Source organism: Theobroma cacao, chromosome 1 (assembly GCF_000208745.1).
Source record: "Theobroma cacao cultivar B97-61/B2 chromosome 1, Criollo_cocoa_genome_V2, whole genome shotgun sequence".
Taxonomy (NCBI): domain Eukaryota; kingdom Viridiplantae; phylum Streptophyta; class Magnoliopsida; order Malvales; family Malvaceae; genus Theobroma; species Theobroma cacao.
The window spans coordinates 11972301-11999094 of record NC_030850.1 but is presented as its reverse complement, the minus strand read 5'-3'; the positions used below and the strand labels follow the sequence as shown (position 1 = coordinate 11999094).

Genomic DNA, 26794 nt, shown 5'->3' with positions numbered 1-26794 from the left:
AACAATTTGCTTTCAAATGAACGTTTTAGATACTTAATTGTTTTTAAATCATTAAATATATATTTTCTGCTTACCTACTACATTTTTAGCAAGTTTTGAGATTTTTGACGAAAAATTACGAAAATACCCCTGTGAGCCAGAAAATGATATCTTATTGTTCTTATTTGAAAATGACTTATGATTTTTTTGAAATGCGAGATTTAATAACTGTTGTTCACCGGGGAGATGAGGAAGTTGATGCTAAGCCTTGCGGGGTTTCAATTGGCATTCGAGGTGAAGAATATCTGTCGAGGCCTCGCGGCGGTTGTCATGGGCTCGATTGGGAGTTCCGGGTCTTAACAATATATTTGAATCATCATTTTTAATGAAATTCTAAACTTAATTTAATTTTATTAAAAATGATAAATTTAATTTTGTGAAACAAAACAAGAGTTTGGGAAAACGATTACACACGAACAAAGTATTAGGACCCACAATGCCCATCCAAAAAACAATATCTATTAATCATGTTTTATCCTAATCTAACCTTAATTAATATTTCTTGATTTCATATTTTTTTATATTTTTCTTAATTTTTTTATTTTTTGCTTTTATTCTTTTATCTTTCTTTTACCTATCATTAAATATTGAAAACATTTCCTAAATCTTCTCAACAATTTGGTAGGACTTAGAAAATTTTTTCTCACCTCAAGATTCAAGAGAACATGTTTAATTTCTTTAAAAGATTCCGTCATCCGATTCATTCAAACATTTTATGAGAAGGAGTATTGATTTTAAACTTTATGGTGACCCTTCTGACGACGAATCAGGCCTCTTCTAGCTAGGTCTAATCAAATAATGATTGGATTCCACCGATGGACGATGGATCGAAGGAGAAAGAAGAAAGAGGAAAGAAAGAACAACAAAGAATCACAGAAAGAAATAATAATCAAAATTAGGATTTTTATTTTTTTAACATTTATGGTATTAAAATTTAAAATTTTGAAATTTTTTTAACTGCCATGCGCTTATCAAGATCAGACACTGAATGTGACATGAAATTTTTTTAAGCTAAATGAGGAGTTTTGATCCCCCATTGACAAGTATATTATAAGATTAGTATTTTTTTTTTTCAAAAAGTTAATTTGATAGAGTGTGTAATATCTACACTTATAACTTTCTTAAAATTATCTATCTATCAAATATGGGATTAAAACATTTTATCTATTTCGTTTAAAATGCTTGGCGTGATATTTGTTCACATGTAATTTGGCAACCCCTTATCATCGTCAACCACCCTACATATCTATCTCCATTTAGAGATGTTTGATCTAAATTGGATCTAAGTTAGGCCGTTTTTGACACCACTTTGTCATAAGATTATTACTATCTTGTCAAAATGTTAACACAGTGGAATGTGCAACGTCAAAGTTTATAAGCTTTCTTTTTAATTACTTCATGTGAAATTAAAATATTTTATTTAATTTTTTTTCTTTTAGAATAGTTAATTTGACAATCACATTTAATTAATTATTTAGATATTAAAGTATGTTGATGTATAAAATAAAAAATTTATAACTTTTTTCAGTGCTTTAGTATAAGTATCACATTAATTTTTTTTATATTTTAATTTCCAATATGAAATTATCCTTTTTTTTAAAACATTAAAAAAGATTGTCTCTGCCTTAATTCTTCTGTTTTCCTCAATTCGAACAGAATGTTTTTGGTTCTTCTAGTCAACATTTCTAAAGCCAATGGGCCAAAATAGCAAAACCAGTTTGAAAGTGTTGTCGTATTGTTTTCATCTTACATGGCAGGTAAAATTCCCCTCAAAGAATATTTTCAGGAATCTCCATGAAAACCACGAAAAATAAATAGAGGAAAAGCGAAAAGCTTAAGCAAGAACAAAGAGGGTCTGAAAACTCTGAAATCTAGAAAATATCAAGAATATCGAGAATGGAACGGTTGCAGACAGGGCATGAACCCCGGTTGACCCACACTTCCCTGGAACAAACCCTGCAAAATGCGTGCCCACATGGAATAAAGGCCGCTCCTTTTTTCCTCTCCATGCACACGCAGCACATCCAATCGCAGCTACCTCCTCCTCCTAGTCCTCCTACTCCTACACCTTCAACATTAACGACATTGTCTTTCCTTTTCTTCTTCCAATCAACGCCGTCCGTTTCTTCAATCAATCTCATCAACGTCTTGACCTCCGTGGGACTGGGACCCATGTTGGCTGTCCGCAAATTACGCTCCGCTGCTAGCGCCATTGCCAAGTTCATTCCCGAACCTGCTGTGGGTACTTGCTGCTGTTGCTGCTGGCCCACCAAAAGTGGGGTGCTGGCACTGTTCTCTGTTTGATTCTGAATACGATTATTTACGACATTGCCGCTCCTACTGATAATCACTTGCTGGCTTTGAGCAGCTACTGCTGCTGCTTCTTCTTCTTCATCTTCATCTTCTTCTAGGATTGATATGGTTGAAATTCTGGCTCTGGGACTCCAGGTGGCTCCGCAGCATCCCATAGCCTTCAATCCTAGCCTTTGTTTCAGATTCTTCCAACTTGCTCTCCTGTCTCTGACTATGCTCTCCATTTTTTGCCCTGCTTGAACAACGTCCTCTCTTCTTGTTTTTCCTTTTCCTTGCTTTTGCTTTCTATATGTATATAATCGATTAGATGCAAAGTTCAAATCAGTCGCTGTTTGAATTACTAATCAAAGAAAACCGAAATGTAGAAGGAAAAACGAAAAGAACAGAGAAAGACTCATAGATGAATAAATGCAATGCAGAAATTGAATGGAACGTTGCATTATGCATGAAAGATCCAACACTCTTCCTCCACGTATCTAGCATGATGCAGAGATAATAAATGTAACTTGGAGAGTAAATAAGAAATAAAATACGGAGAAAAATACCAAGGAAATTTAATTTAATGGATTGAGCTAAGACATGTTTCTTTACTTGAAATTAGCTTGGCAGCCAAAAGAATTAAGCAGTGAGAAACTGGAAGAAAAATAATTGTAAAGAACCAAAACCTGAAACTAAGTGAGTGGAAAACAAGTGAATATAAAAGAGACGTGGCAGTATGGTGAAACCGCGTCAGAATGGAGAAATTCTGAGTTCATGATCAGCTTGCCGGATGGTCATTACAAATTGTGGGTCCGGACGCTTTTCAGAAAAATATTGCACCCTTCGAGAGACCTTTCTCTTTTTTCAATTACTCTGCTCTTAAATTATGGCTAAGGTTAAGCCTGTTTACATTTTGTTGGGACAATTATGGGTCTTCGGTCAATAGAGCTTAGCAATCATGGATATGTATATATATATATAGACACGAGGGAGGACTTTCAAAATTTTAATGTTTAATTGTTATCTTGTTGCCATTGCTCTTAAAGAATTGGAAGACGGCAACCGCAGGTGCATTCAATTAGCCACTGTTAGCTTTACAATGGATGCATCTTAGAAGGAAGAAAGGCAGGGGGAATACTTTTATCAAAAAGAAGAGGACATGCAAAGAACAACTTTAAAATAGTCTTTGAGAAAGAGATCAGAGGACATACGATTCTAATTTTTTGCTTCACAAAGTCAAAAGCCATGAAATGCGGCGATCATGAGTTAGGTACGCAACAGCTGTTAATAAATTCATGGCTCCCTCTCCCGATAATTAGTCTAAGTTATAGGAGTAGCCTCACATTGATTTTTCCTTTTTCTAAATTTATGGCGGTTGAGAAAAGAATAAATGATTAGCAGCAACATGCAGTGATCATGAGTCCTTTCGACTTTGGATCTTCCAGGGCCCATACCAAGTGGCTTCAATGGACCCATACTATTTTTCACCATGCATAATTGCATATACTGAAGTTCGATTTCAGACTATAAATTCTTTGGATGAAGGCTCAGAAGAGATCAACTTCCCCCCTTCCCTACACATTTTGATCAAAGAACATAAAAGAATAAACTACCAACCAACCTCCCTCTAGTTATTAGTCAGGAGGCATATCACTATCACTATAGCCGCCTGCAAACGTTCGTTTTTTTTCTCTGCTATCATCACGTAACATGAGAAACCCCCTAAAATGAATGTGTTCTACTTGATGGAATGTTCAATGGAATAGGAACAGAAATAAATAAATATTGAACGAGAATGCTCACTATATGAGTGTTCTCAAAAATGGTTCAGCATAAATATATCACTGCAACACGATCATCTATAGCTGCCATCATTAAGGGATCAACTGCAGGATCTAAAGCTGCCATCATTAAGTGATCAACTGCAGGAAACGGGACACAGCAGTGGTTTAGATACTTTCTTTGCACTTACAAGCATAAAGCATTGCTCTCAAAAAAAAAAAAAAACAAACACGAAGCATAAAGAATTGAAGATATAGTTCAAGGAACATAATCTGTCTAGATAACCCATGATGCTACACAGGAAATAAATACTATGGATGATTCATTGTTTTAGGACATTAAGGGAAAAATAAAAGTCCTATACCATTCACATAAGAAAAAGATGTAGAATTCGCCTATTATCTTCTTTGCTGTCAAGTTGTCCACTTAGGCATAGTGTGGAAGAAAAGTAACCTTCAAATTATCCAAATCAGGTGTCCTTGTTAAAACAAGAATGATGGCAATAAAACTCACCTCGTTACATATCAAAAAACATCTCTGGTGGCAAATGTATCTACAATTTTGTTGAGTCAAGTTCACATTGTCAATCCCATAGAAGAAAGCAGGCATGCTTCATGAGCAACCTATACATGGAAAAACCAATTCAACACCATTCTAGGGAAGTTTTGCTGGAAACTAAGATCTGTAATGTAAGACAGGAATTAAGTTATTTCACATTCATTAACTCAAAAAAGCATTCCATAATATAGCTCATAGCTTAAAGTCATTATACATGTATATTGTGCACAAATATACACAAAGTTTTAAATGCCATACAAATGATTTTTAACTATCATCTCAAAAGTGCATCAAGAAATCTAACAAGGACAAGTAAATCTTACAATATATTCAAAATTCTGTTTAAGCCTTCATATATTTACCAAAGGTCCCCCACATTGTAAAAACTGACAAATAGAAATTTTAGGAAATATAGAAAATTACAAAAGGAACTTGTAGAAAATAAGGCTTAAGTCCATTGAGTGCTGAACATATATGAACCATGTTAGAAGGAATTGTTATAAGATAAAAAGAAATAGACTCCAACTAACATACAAAAGAATTCAGCAAAATCAAGCAGATAACAGGACCTCCAATGCTTGACTATAAATACTTAATATTGTGCCCTTGATTGATAATATGGATGAGTGAACCATGAACTAATCGCACATAGAAATAAAATGGAATTTACCTACATTTTATATGAACTTTGAACCATGCCCATGCCAAAAGAATCCTGAAACTGTATTTAAAAAAAGCAACAAAAGAATCTGATTATAATTCCTTATTCCATGACATGAGAACTACATCTTAACTCCTAATGGATTCAAGAAACTTAATAAAATCGATTAGTACTCAGTCAGATATGCCGCATCCTACCCTACGTTCTATTTATTATAGCCCTCTTGCAGCATCAAATGACGGTAGCTACGACCACGTATAACTCGCTGCCAAAGATACTGAAGCAAGTTCCGGTAACTCAATTGCATCCGCTCCTGGACAAGCCTGTGATCCAACATCAGAACATGTGAGCATATGATCCTCATGAGCATGTACCAATCCCATTCCCTTTTGTGGCAGTTTCTCTCACTTACCATCTTACAAGACACCTCTGAATACCTTTAGAGATGGGGCGAATGAAAGAAGGATCCCTTTGAGCATAGAGCAAGCCAACCTAGAAAGGGAGATTTTGCAGAGAATGGATTTAATTTCCCATGCACACAAAAATATGGGTCCTAAAGCCACACAAGATCAGTTTTGGAAGATAATTACAGTGTGCTGTCTGTTTACAATATCAAGTTTTCAATACATGTATTCAGCATAACATTTGGAAAAAATTTTAGGCAAAAGAGTTTAATAAATCAAATACTACCATCAGTACAGCAAGATTTTAAAGCAATAAGGGACTGAATTCCACTGCAAGTTTTGGTCATTGGAGAAAGTTGGATGTGGCTAAAAGATTTAACACTATCCTTGAATTTCAAATTGAAGGCCAGGGAGAATTGTAAAAGCAACAAAATTGTGAAAGCAAAAAGAAGAAATACCTCCACTAATGCAACAGCAGCAGGATCATCCAAGATCTCTAGACTACAGTCAGCTAGATAATTAATCTGCATACGGATAAGGGGGAAAAACAAAATTATTTGAAGCATCAACAATTTTCAAGAATGACAGTTGTATAGCAAATTGAGCACCTAAAGTAAGAAATTTATTCATATTATGGTGATGCACTTAAACAAGACTATGCATACAGATGAATTGATACAAATCTGTGACAAATTGCAAGAGGCAGTCTAACAGGATGACATTCTAAGTTTCCACTGCCTGATGCTTTTCGTAAATCAGAGAATTACTAGCAATGAACAGGAAAAATCTGGTTATGAAGTTGAAGCCAGCCTTTTTGAGGCAAAAATAAGAATCATGACCAAAAATCGAAAAGTGAAAAACAAAGTTCAGAGCATCAATAATGAAATGGAAGCATAATCCCGAAATGGAAATTTACTACAAAATTTGGAGAAAAAAAAAACAGATTATTTTAGGTATTCCCATATTTACAGCCACCATAATTCCAACAAAATTAAGCACCAAAGAACAAATATTTCAAAGCAGTGCGAGTGCTGAGTGACACACTTACACCAAATTCTGTGTTAACTAGAGATTGAATAAAATCCATTAGTTGAATCTTTGCCCATTCCAAGCGTGTAGTATGGTCCTTGGATGAAGGAGGATGTCTCCAAGGAGCACCAAAACGTAATCTATCATCTAAAATCTTTCCACTTCGTGCATCATCGGCAAACTTTTGCAGGAGCATCAATGCTTTCTCCATTGAAGGATTCACCACAGTAACCTAAAAATGATTATTGCAGAGAATGTAAGATAGCAATGGTGCACAATTGAACGAAAGCCCAAGTAATCAATTAAAAGAAAAATATTAACATCACAACATCAAAATAGCAAACCCCAAAATAATAAACAGTACCATAAGTCTTCTAATTAAAATTCTGAATGTTATTAACTTCTAATATTTTTGTAAGATTTTTCAAGAACCAAGTTCATTTATAATGCATCAATGCTTTATCCATTGAAGGATTCATCAAATTAACCTAGAAATGATTGTTGCCAAGAATCTAAGACAGCAACAGAGCATTGAGCTCAAACCAGGCTGTACAACCAACCTTTGTTGTCATTGGTTTTTTCTTTTATTTTCATGAGGAGGTGTGGGACTAAGCAAAAAGGGCACACAGGGGCTGATCATTCTATACATATTGGGGAGCTAAAGAGAGAGCCCTAGATCCCACAGATTTTCTCTCAAGCCAAGCTGAACCCATAGGCTAAGCCAAGCCCCACAAGTGCACTAATTTGGACTTGAACCCAGAGTACTAACTACAAGGACACCATCTTCAGTAATGGCAATAGACCTTTCCTTTATTATAACGTTGTGTGCAAATATCTTTACATAACTGCATATTAAAATCTTGAAAAACTAATTCAATAAAATCACCCATAAAAAGAATAGTCAACAAGCCAGGTTAGAATAGCTTATGGTATGCCAGCTGTTTATCCATGAATAAAGTGAAAAATGAAGTGCAGTTACCAACAAATATCTACTAGGGAAAAACAGCAATTACAAAATCATGTAAAAACTATAAATCATAACTCTTTTAGACTGTTCCTCTTGTATAATTATCCACATTCGAAATGCCAGAATACTAATCAATCCTGACAAATTGACTTGTAAAAATGATAGCATATGTGCTTAAAAGGATCAAGGAAATAACATGAAAAGTGCTTTCATTCATGAAGTTTACCTGCAAATATGCTAAATATGCATCCACTATGTCTTCAAACGTACTTGCCTCGTTGTCCATCAACCTATCATTGAAGAAAACAAATTTTAACAAAATGCTACAGTGCATAGAATAGTTGTATTCAACATGACAGGCCCACATTAAAATGTTAACACAGAAAATTTCTTACTAAATTCAATTTTTTTTCATCCTTGCAATGAGAGCGTTAGAATCTTACAATAACAAAAGACAGCTCAGGAAGTAACTGAGATAAAATGAGACTCAACAACCACAAACACACTGGATAACCATAACCACACTGGATAACCATAACCACACACTTTTATCATCATCTTTATCTGGAAAAAACAAATTTCAACATCTAGTTTTTGAAGCCACTATAGTGTCCAATACGAGATTTGAGATAACAATACAACAAACTGAACATGAAACATTTCTTACTTCTGGTAATAATTGCTTTGTTTGAGCACATAAAGCTCAAAAAGATGTCGAGGGTTTGGCCCAAGCACATCATCGATCACCATCCACTGCATTCCAAATCAAGGTAAGCTTAAAAGTTGCCTAGAATGTCTGTAATTCCAGATGCAGATAGATGGTTTGGAAGGAAAAAGATGTCCTCTACAGACTATTGAGAACTAAACATAAAATTTGATGGGGCTTTGAGCTCTAATTTTTCCTTCTTTCCTGATTATGGTGATGTTTCATCATGTTTCTCTATTAACAAATCAATGCTCACCTCTGCATGAGTGAAGTAATCAGAAACCATGTGCATTTTAGCTTCTTGGGGAGTCCAACCAAAGGTCTGCAAATCAAACAAATTGAAGTAATTAACATGCACCAGCACCATCCAGTTATATACATACTAAAGTGTGTGATCAAAGTTGTTCTGAAAATATTTGAAACATGAAGGTAAAAACACACTACTTAAAAGCCAATGAAATGAAACACATAAATGCATTATGCATATATGCATGTTCATTCATTGATGCACACAGAAATGTTTTATGGATGTGTATCTCCATGTGTTTGTGTGTGTGCACACATATTGGTGCGACATGAGTATCATATGTAATTTTCTGACTACCTCACGAGAGATGAATATATCTGGAAACCCAAAATCCATGAAAGCTTGATATGAATAGTAGCTGAGAAAAAATAATTTATTTGTTACTTGTTAGAAGTAAAAAAGATAGAAATAGAGTAAAAGGTTTCTAAAGTTCAAAGGCACATAAAAAAATATGCAAAACTAAGCATTGTAAAGGTTCCAAAAAATAAAGAAGAGTAGGAAGAAAGCCTATAATTCCCTTAACTGAAATATGTCATAATAACGTAAAAATTGTCCATCAAACAACAGCATGCAAGAATTGTATCACAGTTGTAATTCTGAAATTGTAACACATTTTGAGTGTTTTGGCACTACTTCCCTGAACTATTGAGCTAAACAACAAAAAGGCACTTGAAACTAAACATTGCTCAAAATTATTGCTGTTAGACAATGTGCATCCTGAACTTAGCCCTTCAGCGTTTTGAAAGGAGCAATATTTCAGCTGATTGAGGAAGAAAATTGAAAAGTTTAAACTTAAAACTTACATAAAATAGAAATATTTAGCATAAAGTAAACAACAATAAATAGAAAACATGGCTAAATAGTAATAGTCCCAACCTATCTGATGTCACGAGTACAACAGGCAGACATCGCTCATTTGCTCCTAAAGCAATTATTCTCCAGATCAAACTGTCATGATACATTGATCCACACACTGTCGAGTCATCCGTTAACATTGCATTCCGAAGAATTTCAATATTATTTATGACCAACTTAGGCTGCCAAATGTAAAACAAAACAATGATTAATTGACAAACCACTTAAATGAAATAAAGAGGTTCGTTCAAAATTTTCTAGTTAACAAACTACCTGAAAATGGTCAATCTCAGCAGCTTGAGAGAGCAAGTCAAACAACAAACAAGGCCAATCAGTACATGAATTTGCTAGCGACCTTGAAAACCGTCCACTCCTATTCAAATCAGCAATGGCATTACCTCTCCACCCTTGCTGCACCTTAATCACCTCCTTAGCCAATCTCAATGCGACAATCGCTTCCCTAAAATAAGAAGCCTCTTCAATAGACAAACTCTTCCCTTTCTCTTCAAACCCCAAAACCCCATCAATCTCCTCAGCATTTGATCGAGCAGATAACGCAAAAACCGCTCGATCCCATAAACCCGAGCCCGAAACCTTATCAGAAACCGCAGTTTTAAAAGCGTTTCGGTTTAATATTCGGCGAAGGGCGGTGTTAAGGCCGTGCCATTTGTTGAGTGTGGTGAAGATTTGGTTAGAGCTAATGGTTCCAAGCTTGATGCCTTTATAAGCCATTGATTCGAGGCAGTTTTCGAGTTGGGTTCGGCAGTTAGATAAAGAAGGTAGGTCACAGGTGGACCAAGAGGTCCAAGGAAACGAACCGTCGAAATTGGGATGGTGGTCTTTGATTGATTGAGCGAAGTCTACGTAGCCGGTTAAATGGGGGCCTTTGTTCCATTCACCAAGAAGACCTGGAAACAAAAAGGAAAAGTGAATGTCTTTTACTTCACATAAAAAAAGAAAAAAAGAAAAAGGCTGGTACAGAGAAATGTAAGTGAATTTGGGGGGAGGTTACGGTCGAGGATGAGAGTGGTTTTGCCGACGCCACGGGGGCCGTGGAGAATGAGGGGTTGAGGGACACGGTGGTGTTGGGCGTGGTTGTTGAGGATTGTTTCTAGTAAAGGTCTTGGAATGATCTTCCATGCTTTGTTCACCATTTGATTTTGCTTCTTCTTCTTCCTCGACGCTGGGATGCTGCCTCTGCGTTTCTAGAAGCTCTGCCTGCCCTGGGCTGAGTGCTGAGTCGTGGGGTTTTAGGGGGTGTGTTCATAACAAATTCTAGGGGTTTAGCCATTTAAGCCCATCTAACGTGTAACGAAAGGGGCAGATGGGGTCGACACTGGATTCGGAAAAACAAGCTTGGTTTAGCCATGGCACACACACTCTCATTTCACTTCTCCTATGGATACGAGTTTAACTTCTAGTCATTTATCCTAAAAATGAGAGAGTATACACCATATTTCAGTCTTGGGTTTTTTTTACTGTGTTAAGTAATAATTTAGTTAAGACTCTTATAACTCTATCAAATTATTCTTGAATATTTGGATTTAAATCTTCCAAAAAAAATTAATACAAAGACTTGGTTTAAAACTTTAATTGATATATAAAAGAGTTGAAATTATTAAACTACTATTTTATATACAATTATTGCAAGACTTATATCATTATCAAGTTATAATATAAATTTTGTACTAAAAAAGAACATGTTCTTAGCTTGAAGAAAAATGAAAAAGCGATTTTATTTTCTAACTAATTTTGAAAATAGATAGCAAAAGAAAAAAAATTGAAAATAAAAATAATAAGCACATATAACCAATCAAATAATCGGTAGATAAACCCAATATTTGTTCACCCATCCTGAGCCTGAAACTACTTACAAGGCCCAACAAGTGGGGCCAGTTAAAAAGATCCGTTGCTATTTCTCTACCGTCGGCTCCAAAGATCAGTTCAGAGGCATGAAGCCCGCTCTAGCGTTCAGTCTTTGTTGGCGCTTCTAGATTCCATTTTCTCTTTACACATTTGAAAATTCATTAAATTTTGATTAGAAGACAAAATTAATAATTTCTCTTCAAATCAATCCCATCGGACTATACTTACGACTTGAACCGTCATAGTCTCTACCTTATTCTCCTTATATGTATAAAAAAAAGTAGTATAAATTTCTTCACTATAACTTTTAAGTAAATTATATGTTTATACTAATACAGTAATACACAAAGTAATTGTCTAAGTTATTAGGCCAATTAATTGTTTTAAAAAAATTAAGTTGAGTTTGTATTTTTCTCTAAATTAAATATCATTTATTCATAACTTTCTCGTTCCCCTAAGTAACCCTTCCCATTTATATATTAATTATTTTGGTAGATCATTTGTTTATTTATTTATGCTCTCTCTCTCTCTCTCCCTCTTTTTTTTAAAAAAAAAAAAAACTGTGTTCTTTTTTCGCTCATGAAGAAAAATTGCAAACAACTAATGTTTATTACCTTATGCCTTATCAAGTAATTGGAGTAAATCAACTCCAACTGCCTTCATAAATATCTATTGTGATAGCCTAACTGTTGAACTTTATCCTTACTGCTGGTCCTTAAATTTCAATTCTAAATTTTGAACATAAAAATTATGGAATTGGGTTCTTCTTCATTTCTTTTTAATTCATTATCTTTAAAATTAAAAATCTGTTTACAGTGGTGAACTGAAGCTGGACCAACAAATTTTATTGGGTGCAAATGGGCAATTGAATACTGAAGGTGTAACCGACAAAAATGAAGTGAAATTTCATTTTTCAGTTGATGAATACATATTTAATACTTACTGAAATATGGAATCCTCCTCTAAAAAACATTAATAAATACGTTGAAATATAGTACTAATTAAATTGGTCTTATTGAGCGTGCTAGGTCGGTGTAACTTCCAACAATTGGACCTCATTTATCAGAAATAGCCCACCCATTTTGGATTTGGGCCCTCTGCAATTGTACAGTTCCCACTCTTGATTCCTACGCCACATTCATTTGCTAAAATGTCACCAAAACATTTTAAATCTGCAAAATCATGCATCGATGCTTCATGCCCCACAAATTCATTCCCCCTCCATTTTAGTCTCATATGATTGGTAAGAAAGAAAATTGGAAAACGAATAAAAACGAATAAAAAAGAATAAACAAAAATAAATGATAAAAAGTAAACTAATACATATTTTCTTTTTTTATTAAGAGCTTCTTTGGTTTGGCTTTTTTTTAATTTAAAAATTATTATAAAGCTCTTATGAAAAATAATAGTTTTTAAAATTAAGTTAAAATTGTTTGGTAAATTTCTTTTTATAAGTTATAATTTTTGTTAAAATTATTATAGAAGGTATTTCTTTTTTTTGAGAGGGTAATATTGTAATTATTTTTAACAAATGAGGATATTTTTGAAACAAAAATAAAACTTCTCTTATATTTTTAAAAGAAGAGAAGAAAAAGCTCATTCTTTGAGCTTTTTTTTAAGCTCTTTTTTTAAAAATTTTATTCTTAAAAAAAAGTTATTTTTTTTTTAAGCTTCTAAAAAAATCATGTTTGGCCTGACTTTTGCTTTTAAGAGGTAGATAAGTTGAAAAAAAGTTAGGCCAAACATGCACTAAGACTATTAACTTATACATTATCAAGTGAAGTTTAAAAATTTTTACGAGCAATAAAATAAGATTTAATTAAAATTTTGTAGACTTTTTCTATCACTTTAGTTGTAAGCCAACTAATCAAGATCCAACTTGTCATTGTTTTTATGTCATGTTAGTATATATGAGTTCACAACTTTTTCTAATTAACATGACAAATTATTATTATTATTATTATTATTATAAATACATGAACATGTATTGCAACATGATAAATTTCAATATCGTGTTATGTCACATCATGATTGATTGAATTTATATTCATGTTCAAATAATATTTATATAATAATTGTTTTAAGAAAAATGAGGATTGAAAATGAAAGAAAAAGAGCATTGTCATTTCAAATAATTTATTATTATTATAGAAATAATATTTATAATTGTATGTAGTAGCATCGTATAAAAATTGAAAAATTCAAATTAAGAAGTAGTTACAACTGTTAAATGGGATAATACTTAATTTTTCACAGTGGGCTTTCAAAAATAAACAAGGGTTTTTTTAAGGCATAATGAAATTAACTTTTATAAAATAAAATGTTTATATTTATATTTATATTTATATAAAGTTATTATTTAAGAATGAGTATTTACGTGACAATAAATACTAGCTGGGTAAATAAGAGGGAAAGAAGTAGCTAGCTGTTGCCTAATCAGCCTTCAGACAACTGCCGAGCAAGACAGCTACTGGCATAAGCGGGGCCTAGAAAAATGCATCATTGGGAAGTTCAAGAATGACACACTCCAGTACTCCTGCTCAAAACTTTTCCTATATTATTATGTCATTAAATTTACCGCAACTAATAAAACAACTTTCTTTTTTTTTTTCTATAATTCTGAGATATAAAGTATGATAATTTGACAATAATATTTGAAATTTTGATCTTTGCAGCAAAGGGGGCTTATATTTTCTAAAGACCAAGCTTATTAAATTTATGCTTATCCCACGATCAGATAACAATAGTCTTCTGTGTGGATGAATTATTGAACTTGTATCATATCTGCACTAACAACCTACTGTGTTGGACCTTGACATCAAATTGTCATTGACTTCTATTAAATGTATAGCCCGCCAAAATCTTAGTCAAGTTCCAAAGCTAACAACTTTCTATTAATAATAAATAATGACTTATTTTAATTTAAGTTTATTTTCTTAAAAACAAAAGGCCAAAGTAAGACTAACCGATTGTATTTAGCCTTAAATTTTATTTTGTTGAATAATTAAATGAAACAAAAACATTTGTTTTGTGTCAATTACATATTTTAAAAGGTAAAATATTCCAACTTTTTAAATTTTAGTCGAAATTTCAAAAAGGTTTATTAGTTTTCAAAGTGAACATTTTATCTCAAAAATACAAACATTATTAATAGAGATTAAGAAAAAATTAAAATATTTTTTTTATAAATTTAAAAAATTATTATTATATTTTAAAATTAAAAAAAAAAAAACATCCACCGGTGCTCATAAGAGAAGGGAGCACCAAATTGGGCTCCCTTGGGAGCGCCAAATCAGGGCTCCCCTTATTGAGAGGTTTTTTTTCAAAAAAAATTAAAAAATAATAAAAGTATATAATAATAATTTTAAAAATTAATCAAGAGTAAAATTATTTTTTTACTCTTATCATGTTAGTAAATTGACGAAAATATTAACAGTTGATTAATAGCTGGACTTAAGTATCAAGTGAAAAATATTTTTTTGAGATGAGATGTTTATTTTAAAAACTAATATACATTTATACAATTTTGATTAAAACTTAAAAAATAAGATATTTTACCCAATTTTAAATTATCTTATCCGACTAGCTTATACTTATTATAAAGTTCTTATCCTAAAAAAAGGATTTATCTCTTAATTGTTTGGATTAGAAAAGGAAAGAAAATCCCCAATGCTTAAGCACGTCCTGCCTGCCAAATTTGAGGCCCACAGTATTCATACTCAACTTCTCATCACCCATCACGGATTATGATTCAAGTTTCTCTGATGAATGCACCGCTTAAATTCTGATCATGTTTTTGTTACAGAAAAAGAAAGCAATCAAATGTCCTTAATACCTGGGAATATTAAGATTGGAAACTTTTGATTCTACTAAAAATCAAATTTTATTCAACAGTCAACCCTCTCATTCTGTCAAGAAAGTCAACATTTGTATAAAAACGTTACTTTAAGTAGATCCAAAATTTTTAATGCATAAAATGTTTTCCTAATGTGACGTGGCAGAGAGTCTTTGAGAGAAGATTTCGGTCAACGTACTGTAGCTGACTTAAGCCCAAGCCGGGAACCCAACCAGTCAGCTCGTGACTTCTTCAAGACACAGTTCCCTCGCCTCCAAGGCTTCTCACACCGAGAAACTCCTTTTCCTTTCCAACTCTCTCTCTCTCTCCTGCTCTCCATTTCCTTCTCTTTCCTTTCCCCCCAAGCAAACCCTGTCTCTTTCATATTTTTTTGCCATTTCACCTTAACCCTAACATTTCCGGTTCCTAATCCGGGCTTCAACCTCAAATGCATCCATCTGAACAACCGCAACCGCCACAACCTCCACCACCGTCAGAACAATCAGTATCTCAACCACCGCAAACACTTCTCGACTTAATCACGAGCGTACTCTCTATCCTCCTCCTTTCTTCCCTCACCGTCCGATCTTTCGTCGGGCGGTGGCAAGTCCTCCGATCAAAGCTCTGTTCCCTCCAATCCTCTCTCTCCTCAATCTCCGAATCTCCTCACTGGAACGAGAACTCTTTGCTTCACACGCTTTTCCCTTCGCTTCTCTCCACTCTCCAACGTTTGAAAGCTCTCTCCGATCAATGTACTCTCTCTTCCTTTACTGGGGGGAAACTCCTCATGCAAAGCGACCTCGACATGGCTTCGTCTTCTCTCTCCAACCATCTCCATGACCTTGATTTGCTTCTCAGATCCGGCGTTCTTCACCAATCAAACGCCATCGTTTTGTCTCACCCGGGACCTGACTCTGATAAAGATGATTTAGGTTTTTTCATCAGGGATCTCTTTACGCGACTTCAGATTGGTGGTATCGAGTTCAAAAAGAAAGCTCTAGAATCACTTCTCCAGCTTCTAAACAACGACGAGAAGTCTACTACTTTGGTTGCTAAAGAAGGAAACGTTGGCTATTTGATTGGTCTTCTCGACGTTAACAGCCAACCTTTAATTCGAGAACAAGCCGTCTTAGCAGTGTCGATGCTGACTTCTTCGAGCGAAGATTCGAGAAAAATCGTCTTCGAAGAAGGAGGATTAGGGCCTTTGTTAAGAATCCTCGAAACAGGTTCCATTCCATTAAAAGAAAAAGCCGCGATTGCTGTTGAGGCAATAACGGCCGATCCCGAAAACGCCTGGGCAATTTCAGCATATGGCGGCATCACGGTTTTAATCGAAGCCTGCCGATCTGGTTCTCAACCAACTCAAACCCACGCGGTTGGCGCTCTTCGAAACGTGGCTTCCGTGGAAGATATGAAAATGGCTTTAGGTGAAGAAGGTGCGATTCCTGTTTTAGTCCAGTTATTAGTCTCCGGTATCACCGCTGCACAAGAAAAAGCAGCCAATTGCATTTCAATTCTCGCTTCTTCGGGCGAATATTTTCGCGCGTTGATTATACAGGAAAAAGGATTGCCGAGATTAATGCACTTGATTCAAGATTTATCAAGTTCAGATACGATCGAGCATGTTCTCCGTACAATCAGTTCACTGTCGGTCGCAGATTCTGTTTCACGGATTTTATCATCTTCAACGGCCTTTATTATCCAATTGGGTGAATTTATTAAGCACGGGAACATGATTTTACAACAGATTTCAGCTTCTTTGTTATCAAATTTGTCAATTACTGATGGAAACAAGCGAGCAATTTCTAGTTGTATGGGTTCTTTGGTAAAATTAATGGAATCACCAAAGCCAGTGGGCTTACAAGACGCGGCGGCGGAAGCAATTGTTTCGTTGTTGACTGTGCGATCAAATAGGAAGGAGTTGGTTAGGGATGAGAAGAGTGTGATGAGATTGGTGCAGATGTTGGATCCGAAGAATGAGGCTGTTTCTAAGAAGTTTCCATTGATGGTGGTGACGGCAGTGTTAAGCGGAGGAAGCGGTGGTTGTAGGAAGAGACTGGTGGCTGCCGGAGCTAATAAGCATTTGCAGAGTCTGGCGGAAATGGAAGTATCCGGAGCTAAGAAGGCGCTTCAAAGACTCGCTGGGAGTAGACTCAAGAGCATTTTCAGCAGGACTAGGAGGGAATAACCAGAAAAGATACTAACCCCCGCCAACAAAGGTATGTTCTTTTATGAGGATATAATTGGAAATTTAGGATTTTTGTTAGGGTTTTATTCAAAGAAATTTCTCGTTAGCGCATGGAGTAACTGTCCTCTATTTTAGCGCCATTCAGTAGCGTTAAAAGTACGATGTTGCCCCTTCTTTATCGTCCTTAGGTATTATAATTTCTGGTACTTTAGCTTGCCACGTCAGCAATCGAGATGTGCTTAAAGTGCACTAAAACATGAAGGATTTCGATTATCCGAGTTGTGATAATGTCGCTCTCACGCCGGGAAAATGATGGCCAAAACATCGAAGCCTTAGATGGTTATGGGTCCCATTGTCACACTAATCAATTCCATGGACCCTTAAATTTTTAAGCTTATTATTTGTAATGCTGACGTGGTAATCTCTAAAGATACCCCGTGTCCTGTACCAGCTACGTCGTCGTTTTAACCGCGTAGGTACTAAATTAACGGAGCAGATTATGTAGATACGTGTCTAGCACGTGAAAGTTTGGTCCGTGATTTTTTGTAATTATTTCTTTTTGACAACTTATTATGATGCAGGCGGAGTCCGTTTGGAATTTTCTAACTGTCAGAGGAATGAGAAAGCGCTGTAGTGGAAAAAGCAACAAGCAAGACAACACACTTCGTATACTCCAAACCTTTTTACCTCATATCTTTTAAAATATTAATTATATTTTAATCTTTATATATTATATTACTATTAATATTAATATATGATGACAAAAGGCATGGATGCGGTTTTTAGGGAGTATCCTCGTTTTGCTTTTATATTTCTATTTTTTTAATTAAAATTGATTCACTCATGAAGCTGATGAGCTGTGAGAAGGAGGCTTTGATGATTGTTATGTATCCCTCCTGTCTCTTCTTTTTTTTTTTTTCCTTCTTTCTAATTTTAATCTTCCTTTTGTGGATTTTGTTTTATAATGTAAATTCCTAAAGTCTTTGTTTTTTATCTGTAATTTCATTCTAGTAGTGGAAAAAAGAGTGCAACTGTTTTCTGCTCGTCATCTGACTTGCATTAGAATTACACTTATGGAATGTGGTGATATTTGTCTGATCTTTATTTGATTCTTATTTTGTCTGATTCGTTCGGTTTTGTCGTCGCTGCGCGGAATGTTAGTTGAATTGAGATGACGCTGAATATTGATTTTGATACGGACGTTACTGATCTAATTCGGCGGTGCAATGATGATGATGTTGCAGCCTACAACGCTAGGCAGTTAACAAAACCCAAAGCTTCAGGACTTAAATTTTGCTTTTTGGTTTTTGCCCTTTCCATGTGGGTAAAGGGGAAGGAATCAACGGTAATGATTATGGTCGTAGTATTTAGCAATGCTGATTGATCATGGTCTTCAGATTTGGCAAATGTGGCGTGGGGGCCCAGGTGACCCCTTATCTTCACACTTTGTTTGCAATTCTGAATAACTAGCTTACGAAAGTAGATATGTTGTTGATGATCACGTATTTAATCAGATGGACCTGAAAATTTAGAAGTAAAATATAGTGGATTTTATCGAGGAGTGGGCCTCGAATGATATTGAGAATCTGAAAAGGGGAAAAAGAAGGGAAAAAATTGGGAAGAGGAGCCCAGCCAGCAGCAGGCAGGATCAGGGAGCAGGCTGCAGCAGCGAGGAAAAGAAAAATAGAGGGGGCGGAGGACTGAGGAGTAAGGCTCGGCGCTGATGTAGGGAAGAAGGGGAGCTATAAAGAGAGGGGAAAGGCTAGAAATGCGGGTCCCAAGCAGAAGAGTACAGGGACATCACATGGGAAAGAGAGAGATAAAAAACACTAGTATTAGGGAAAGATCGTAAACATTGAGTGGTCCATTTCTTTGATACACAACTTCACATGCTCTTGCTTGCTTCCTTCTTGGGTCTTGTCCTGGTTAGATCAGTCGTTGGTACCAAAATACCCTACGACAATGCATCAGATGCTGCCAAAGAAAGTTTCACTTTTTGTTTTTTGTTGTTGTTGGCTATGGTCATATTTCCCGTGAGCCCCTTTTAAGGCCATTGTGTTAACAAGCTGTAAAGCTTCGCGCTTCCAGCCCCGTTCTCTCTTGCTTGTATCATTACCTTCACAAATCTTTCCAGCCTTTCTATCTTTCTTTACGTTTTCGCGCCAAAAAATTAGTACTATTTACTGGTACAGGTTTCCAATGCTTTTGGGCCATTTTATTAATATTGTTTATGGTTAACAGAATGTAGCCAGGCCCACGCGAAAGTTCTAGCAATAGTAAAATAGTATTAGTAGTTATAATTCAAAGAATATCACAGCTGGCTCCTGCCCCGTCAATTGGTTTGGCGTCGAGTTGACAAATTCCATGAGTAAACATGGTTGGTTGCTCTGCTGTCGGGTCATTTAGTAGACAATTTTAGTAGTAGTAGTAGTATTTCAAAAGTTCAATTTTGGGGCAAAATCTAGACCTTGGAGGACGGCTGCAGGCATCGCTTGATGCTAGATAAAGATTTATTCTACCTAGACGGCTATGAAATCTTTGACTGGTCGGTGAGTTCGGTGGTTGAAGTTGAAGGTTAGCTATTAGTCAATTACTGCATTGCGAGTTTTGTTCAATAATTACTGCATAAGCATAAGTTGTGAAAGAGATTCGAAAAAGAAAATGATTTTCCCTCGAGAACAAATAAAGTGCATCTCAGTAACATGTCTACGCAAACACAAGGATTTAGACAATGATTAGAAAGTGAGAACGCCAAATAGACACAGCATACTTATGTTTTATTATTACATTTGAAAGTTGAAAGGGTTGAGGCCTTTTCCTACTTCTCAGACTCAAGTTTAAAGAACACATTAAATCAACTCTACTTTTATTTATAAAGTATTATTGTCTATCATGTTTGCACTTTTTCTTAGTTCATAAGTTAAGTTAAATAATAAGAGATCATCCATGAATTCAATACCTTCAACTTCCTTGAGAAAATATTTTGTATTAAACTATTTTTAACTGATTTTTCCTTTTTTCATTGTCTATGCATGAAAGGCAAATTAATCCAGCAAATAAAATGCAAGAGCATTTTAACGTGGCCATCTTAAAGCTATTCCCTTTGAATTTGAAGTACCTGTTTGAAAACCTTTGTTGATATATCATATAATTTCCATCTAAATTCCAAGTCAACTAATAACAACCCTGTGGATGTTCTTCTACCAAAAGCAAGGATTGTTTTGGTCAGCTTTACGTTATCATCTTGAATATTCGTGGTTTTTGACTGAGATCTTTATGTTTTTGAGCTCAAAGTAAAGCCTATTGTTATCCATTTCCACATTGATTAGATGGATTTTATCATTTATCAATGCGTAAAGACATCTATCAAGAAACTATCTCTCCTTTCACGCCAAGATTTCCAAAAGATCACTAGTTTTCCTATCTATCAAACAACAATACCCTTTTGAACAAATCCAATAGGTTTCATTTTAGGCAACTGCAAATGTAAAATAATTCTCTTCTTAATATTTATATATAATATTTTACACTACAATAAATGCACAGGTAGATTTTTTTAAAAAAAATTGTTACTGTTGTTGAGCTCATGTACAGAGTCTTTAAATATGCTACTTACAGCCCAGAGATGGTGGTAAAAGAACCACACGAGGGGGGCCAAGCATGCTCCAACTCTTTGTGTGAAGTGTGAACCCTAGCTCAAGTTTAATGGGGCTGTTCTGTGTCGTTCGCTTAAAATTCCCTAGGATTATGACACAAAGCAATCCTTATTCCTTTTGGCGTAACAATTCTATGATAGCTTTAAAAGTAGTTGGAATTTGAAATGGAAAGTGCTTTACACATTATACTTCCAAAATAGACACCCTTCAAAGCAGGTTCTAGACTCCAGAGGAATGTTACATTTTGCTTCAGTTCAGGGTCGGGTCTAGGTAGTTTGTTCATTGTTGTCCGATTCCCTCCATATATATATATATGTTGCAATATAACTAAGAATTAATGTAAGAGATTATTCTCAGCTGAAAGCTTAGGTAGGGGCGTAGGGCAGAAACAGATGTGTTTCTTCTATACTATAGTAGTTCCAAAGTCCATTTCACAATGCCGTGCTAGCAGTGAAATTTTGTCAATATGAATTCTGTAATTGGCTCATCTGCTCACTAAGAAAGCCTAGCTCAGCTTTTTAAATTCGAGACCAGATTAAGCTTGGCAAAATTCTAAACTTCATTGTTTCTTCTCTTGATGGACCTTTAAAGTTCAAATTTTACTATCTTCTTTTCAGATGTTAACGGATTTCTTTTACTCTATTTTACTTCCAAATCACTTCTTTAGTTTATTGAGTTATCAACAAAGTGATTAATCTTCTCTGGTGCGATTGAATGTGTCATCCTATGCAATGCTGCACATTTCTCTTATTGATCTTTTTGTTTTTCCTTTTTCCAATTACACACAAGGCATAAATTTTCCTTCTTTTCAAGTTTAGCTTGTTCGCTAACGAAATGAAAGCAATGTATTTGTACTACCAGATAAGAGACATTGCTTCAGATGAGAGGAGAAAATTTTTCATTTGAGTATTGTATATTGGATTATCAACTAGTAAGTTTGTTTTACAGAGCTATTTACAAATTGAATATAAGTTTTCATTCAAGAATATATCAAACAATATGCCTTGCTATAATCTTGTTTTGGTTCTGCAACCACAACTCTTGTTGAATTAACACATTTTTCTGATCTACACACTCATCAGAAGAAATATTGTTGTTAGCTTTCATAGTAGGCCATGGAGCGAAAGGGTCATCATGCTCATCCTGAAACGCTGCTGTTGTCCTGTCAGGATTCTGGGAAATAGATGTCGGCGTGGCCTGAAATGTTGGTGCGGCAATTTCGTTAGGACTCTGAGCTAAGAAAGTTGGTGTTGCCTGAAATGTTGGTGCCACTGAGAAGTTATCAGGAAAAGCTGCATTTTCGTTGGTATTGGTGGCAATGGCTGCCGATATTTCTGCTCCATCCTCAAGAAATGGATTGTATTGGCGTTGAGATATTGGTCTTTGATCAAATAGATCATTTGCAATGGAGAGCTCAATCCCGTTGGCTAAATGTTGAGAAGCTTGTGCAGGTTGTGTTGATGCCTCTACAACAGCAAGCTCCCAATCTTCCTGACCACCATTGCTCAAATTAAATGCTGAATTTTGCTGTGGTTTTTCTGGTTCTTTCCTTTCTTCCCCAAGCCAGTCACCAAAGCAGGAGTGGCCATTGGCTACAATTTGAGAAGCTTGTTCTAGCTTTTTATCTTCCTGCAACCAGTCATCAAGATACGAATGGCCATTGGCTACATTGTGAGAAGCTTGCTCAAGCTTTTGATTTTCTTGTAGCCAGTCATTGATATATGAATGACCGTTGACTACATTTTGAGAAGCTTGTTCTTGGTTATGATCTTGTTGAAGCCAGTTGTCAAAGAAAGAGTTATCATTTGATACGTTTTGAGAAGCATGTACAGGTTGTGCTGGTGCCTCTACTAAACCAAGCTCCCAACAACCCTTTTCACCATTGATTGAATCCAATATTGTTGAATTAAGTTGCCCTTGTTTTTGATCTACCTTTGGCCAGTCATCAAAGGATACAAAATCTATAGTCACATTGGTTCCTTGATCAATTGGTAAGGAATGGTTTGAACCTGTTTCAGTGACATTATACATATCTTCTTGTTCATGACACTGTTTCTCTGAAACCTCCGAAAGACGGTCGACCGAGAAAGAGGGGCTTATTGTTCCAGCAGATTCTGTCTGACTCATCAAATCTTCCAAGGACGTGCATCTTGAACCAGCTTGAGATTCTCTCTCTGTAATTCCAGAAGGATCCTTGGCTGGTGGTGCCGGGAGGAAAAGCAAACGAGGAGAATTAGAAGATGGGGATTTCCCAGGTGATGGAAACGAAGCTTGGTCTTTCAAGAATTCTTGTAATGTTTCCATAAGCTCATCTGATATCATCTGCACACTTGGATATTCCGAGGTTCGCCCAATTCCAAGGCTCTTACAAGAATCATAAAAAGAACAAAGCTCTTCGAATTGTCTTGTGGCTTGGACACAATACTGAAAGGCATTGACGCAGGATTGATGTTGCAAATGAAAGAAGCTATCTAAAAGAAGACCCAGTCCATCAGATATGTCCCTGTAAAGATCAAAGCTTTCTCGAACGACAGCATAAAGAGAAACCTGAACCAGGCGGTTTGTCTGGGCTGCACCCGTTGGTTTGGTGGCAATGGCTCTATCAAGCAATCGTTGCCAATAAGAAATCCTGTCAAGCAGCATTGGCGGCTTCATTTCTCCAACAGGCTGTTGGTTAACTCGACGGCTTCTTGGATGGCTATTCTGCCTTTCTTTGTACGTAAATCTTCTCTGAAGCTTCCCTGTGATAAAGCAATCTAAACGCTCCTCAAGATAAAAAGCAAACGACCTTACAAAAGCCGTGTAATCATAAGGGCTGGAATTGGAGACATCCCTGAAAGTGGAAAGGTTTAGGATCTTGGCTCCACGTTTCCTTGCTTGAAGGACTTCTTTAGGGAAAAAAGGGTCACCATCTTGAAAAATTCGAAGAACAAGCACCAAAGATTTGAGGGCAACAACCCAATTCTTCGTTTTGCCAATTCTCTTGGCAATGACATGGGCACAGATTGCGGCGTTAATCTTGTTGGATGAGATAGTCTGAAGGATTTCATTAACGTAACGTTCGTCAGTGGGCTCTTGGTCACGGGTCGTAGCTTTAAGGACAGCCACTTCAAGATTGGAGGAATTGGTGTTAACAACCTTGGCCAGGCTGATGCTGGTTTGGTCTTTCACTGCCCCAATCGCCTTCTTTAACTTGCTTGGCATGGTCGATTCCCAAACTCTTTCTTCCTTCCCCTTAATCCTTTGAGCTATCCCGTTTCCCTTTTCTTCTTTCGGGACTTCGTTTTCTTGGAAAATTATGATCCTAAAAATAGTAATAGTGGGAATGTGTAATTTATTTTGGGTGGTGGAGACTGTAGCCAAAAGCCTTGAGACTCTCCCAACCTTGTAAACGTGACAAAGACTCGTAAGCTCCGTTGACCCATTCCTAAAAATTGCAACTCCCGACTGGTAAGTGGATCCCCAATCAGATCGTGTTTATATATTTGTAGTACCAGCTTACACCAACTATAGATTATTATATATCAAGCACTAGTTCAAATAAGATTTAGTCCCACTTTCAGTATCCAAAAATGAATTTGGATTTGGTTTATTTATATGATTATGAGGATCAATATACCTGCCTCATTTGACATTTGGTTAATCCGGGCTTGATTGGGCCTTCAAAATTTGAACTTTGAATTGGATGGTCATGGTTCATTCCTCTCTCTGCTCCACGTATCTGGGCTTTGCAGGACCCTATTCCGTCACAGATAGTTTGGGCTTTTACTTTGCTTTTCTAAATTTAGAAAATTGATCAATACGAATCAATGCTCATAAGTTAAGTTGAGCTTTGCCAACGCATTTCGACATGTATACAAGGCAAAGTTCAACTATGATAAGAATCTCAATCAACTTAACCACAATGTTAGAACAGTACATTCAATATCAAAATGAAAAATGCATAATTCAGAAGGATACAAAGTTGAGTTAGTACGCACTACGCAGTGTCTTATTATGGTGTAAGTATGTGGACAAGAAGCAGTGGACAGCAGTCTCATGGCAAATGATAAAAACAAAAACAGAGAGAAAGAAAGTGGCAGCAATAATAGTGATAGAGCATGTGAGTAACACAGTGACTAGTGTAAGAGGAACTGGGAGGCAAAGGGAATCCCATTGATGGTTCCCAACAGATAAAGATTTTGGGTGACATCCTCGTCCCTCCCAACACTTGTTTAACGCTTGATTTCATAATTCGTAATTCAGAATGCCCCCACCAATCAATCGAGTAATTACTAACTCCATATTCACTCTCCTCCCTCAAAATCCTCACCTTCCATTTCCTTGAAACGAATGGAGGAGGCAGAAGAGGGCGACCTTATCTGCCGCTCAGCCTTGAGCTTCACTCATCAAACAATCAGAGCATTATATTTTGTACTTCACTTTGGCGAACGTCAATGCCAATTAATTTCACAGCCACTTTAACAAAATTTTCTAATTAATGATATTATAATCATTTTATAAGAAATATTTTGATGAATGTCCTACAATAAAATACTAATATTTATAATATATATATATATATATATATATATATATGTATCTCTTTTCTTTAGATGAAATAGTTAATATAAGTATATAACACCTTTTCCCCTTTTTATTCAATTTAAAACTGACATTAATTAATGAATGCTATAAAAGTACTCATTAAAACATTTCATAGTGATAAATATGTTATCGTACATGATAAAAATTATTTAGTATAATATGATAAGATCCAATTAGATACGTGAAACTATCATACAATATACTTTAACAAGTTTATATTCATGTTATCATATTCCATTATTCAATATCCTTTTATTTATTTCTTTCTTTCTTTCTTTCTTTCTTTTAAAATAAAACATGAAATATTTTTTTTATAGGCTTCCACCTCCAAAATTAAAACTTCAGACAGAAAAGTACTAACAAATAAAAAAAAAATCAGATTCACTTCTTGTTAATGTGTCAAATGTTTTTTTTTTATTTTTAGTTAATAATTTAATATAAAACTACATGTTTTATCTAAAAATATATAATAATAAGGAACATATAGAGAGTTGGAATTAAAAAGTCATTATGTTTTTAATCATATAACACTCAATCTTATAAATAAACAAATAAAAAAATTTTAAGTTTTAGTTATGCAAATGTAAACATGTTATTTATAGTTAATTTTATTTTTTTACCATATATCATATGATATTCAATAATAAACACTTAAAAATAAAATTTTGATAAACGATATATATTTTGATTTAACAATTATGAGATACTAGTCTTCAAATTTTATTTTTTTATTATAATATTTAGTTAATAACTATAGGAATATGACCTAATAAAATTAATCTAAATTTTAGTTTTTTTTTTCATAAAAAAAATAAAGGACCTATCTATTTAATAGCAAGAGATGGTCCTGCTCCAAGTTCACGAAATGACCTGCTTTCCTTCTGTGAATAGCAACAATATTAAATACAAATGCCCCCGTGCAATTGAGTAGATGGGACCTCAAGCACATGGGATCAAATCCCCTCTCATTTTCAGAGCTTAAAAAATGTGTGCACTTTCCTACTGCTTAAAAGTAACGTTGTCGTCTGCTTATGATAGAAAATCGTTTTGTGATTGAAATTT

General features: G+C 35.2%; 4 protein-coding genes across 23 annotated transcripts; 1 reads left to right on the top strand and 3 right to left on the bottom strand.

The window, feature by feature from the left end:
- LOC18612357 lies at positions 1755-3267 on the bottom strand. Of its 3 annotated transcripts, none has more exons than XM_018120375.1 (2): positions 2898-3267; positions 1755-2637 (listed from the first exon to the last, which is right to left on the bottom strand). In XM_018120375.1, the coding sequence occupies exon 2, from the start codon at positions 2574-2576 to the stop codon at positions 1911-1913; it is 666 nt and encodes a 221-aa protein (XP_017975864.1). In that variant the 5' UTR covers positions 2577-2637; positions 2898-3267; the 3' UTR covers positions 1755-1910. The 3 variants fall into 3 exon arrangements, with proteins under 3 accessions (XP_017975864.1, XP_007049182.1, XP_017975871.1); XM_007049120.2 differs by having other exon boundaries at positions 2944-3267; XM_018120382.1 differs by having other exon boundaries at positions 3018-3267.
- Positions 3836-10984, bottom strand: LOC18612356. Of its 18 annotated transcripts, none has more exons than XM_018122494.1 (15): positions 10613-10984; positions 9874-10508; positions 9622-9782; positions 9043-9103; positions 8695-8760; positions 8400-8485; positions 7959-8022; positions 6785-6997; positions 6195-6260; positions 5745-5824; positions 5506-5655; positions 5342-5392; positions 4995-5057; positions 4627-4736; positions 3836-4253 (listed from the first exon to the last, which is right to left on the bottom strand). In XM_018122494.1, exons 1-11 carry the CDS (start codon positions 10752-10754, stop codon positions 5538-5540), a joined length of 1692 nt encoding a protein of 563 aa, XP_017977983.1. In that variant the 5' UTR covers positions 10755-10984; the 3' UTR covers positions 3836-4253; positions 4627-4736; positions 4995-5057; positions 5342-5392; positions 5506-5537. The 18 variants fall into 18 exon arrangements, with proteins under 18 accessions (XP_017977983.1, XP_017978110.1, XP_017977874.1 ...); XM_018122621.1 differs by having other exon boundaries at positions 4627-4795; positions 5346-5392; XM_018122385.1 differs by having other exon boundaries at positions 5346-5392.
- On the top strand, positions 15534-18587 carry LOC18612355 (importin subunit alpha-1b). The gene is made up of 2 exons (XM_007049116.2): positions 15534-17520; positions 18071-18587. The coding sequence occupies exon 1, from the start codon at positions 15750-15752 to the stop codon at positions 17487-17489; it is 1740 nt and encodes a 579-aa protein (XP_007049178.2). The 5' UTR covers positions 15534-15749; the 3' UTR covers positions 17490-17520; positions 18071-18587.
- LOC18612353 (clathrin coat assembly protein AP180) lies at positions 22099-24639 on the bottom strand. Its single transcript, XM_007049114.2, has one exon. The coding sequence runs from the start codon at positions 24347-24349 to the stop codon at positions 22136-22138; it is 2214 nt and encodes a 737-aa protein (XP_007049176.2). The 5' UTR covers positions 24350-24639; the 3' UTR covers positions 22099-22135.

Excerpts from the sequence above, each read along its gene's own strand:
- LOC18612357 (XM_018120375.1), bottom strand. The coding sequence starts at position 2,576 with ATGGAGAGCATAGTCAGAGACAGGAGAGCAAGTTGGAAGAATCTGAAA.
- LOC18612356 (XM_018122494.1), bottom strand. The coding sequence starts at position 10,754 with ATGGTGAACAAAGCATGGAAGATCATTCCAAGACCTTTACTAGAAACA. Across the intron at positions 9,104-9,621 it reads GTACTCGTGACATCAGATAG|CTACTATTCATATCAAGCTT; the intron begins GTTGGGACTATT and ends ATTTTTTCTCAG. Across the intron at positions 5,656-5,744 it reads CAGAGGTGTCTTGTAAGATG|GCTTGTCCAGGAGCGGATGC; the intron begins GTAAGTGAGAGA and ends GTTGGATCACAG.
- LOC18612355 (XM_007049116.2), top strand. The coding sequence starts at position 15,750 with ATGCATCCATCTGAACAACCGCAACCGCCACAACCTCCACCACCGTCA.
- LOC18612353 (XM_007049114.2), bottom strand. The coding sequence starts at position 24,349 with ATGCCAAGCAAGTTAAAGAAGGCGATTGGGGCAGTGAAAGACCAAACC.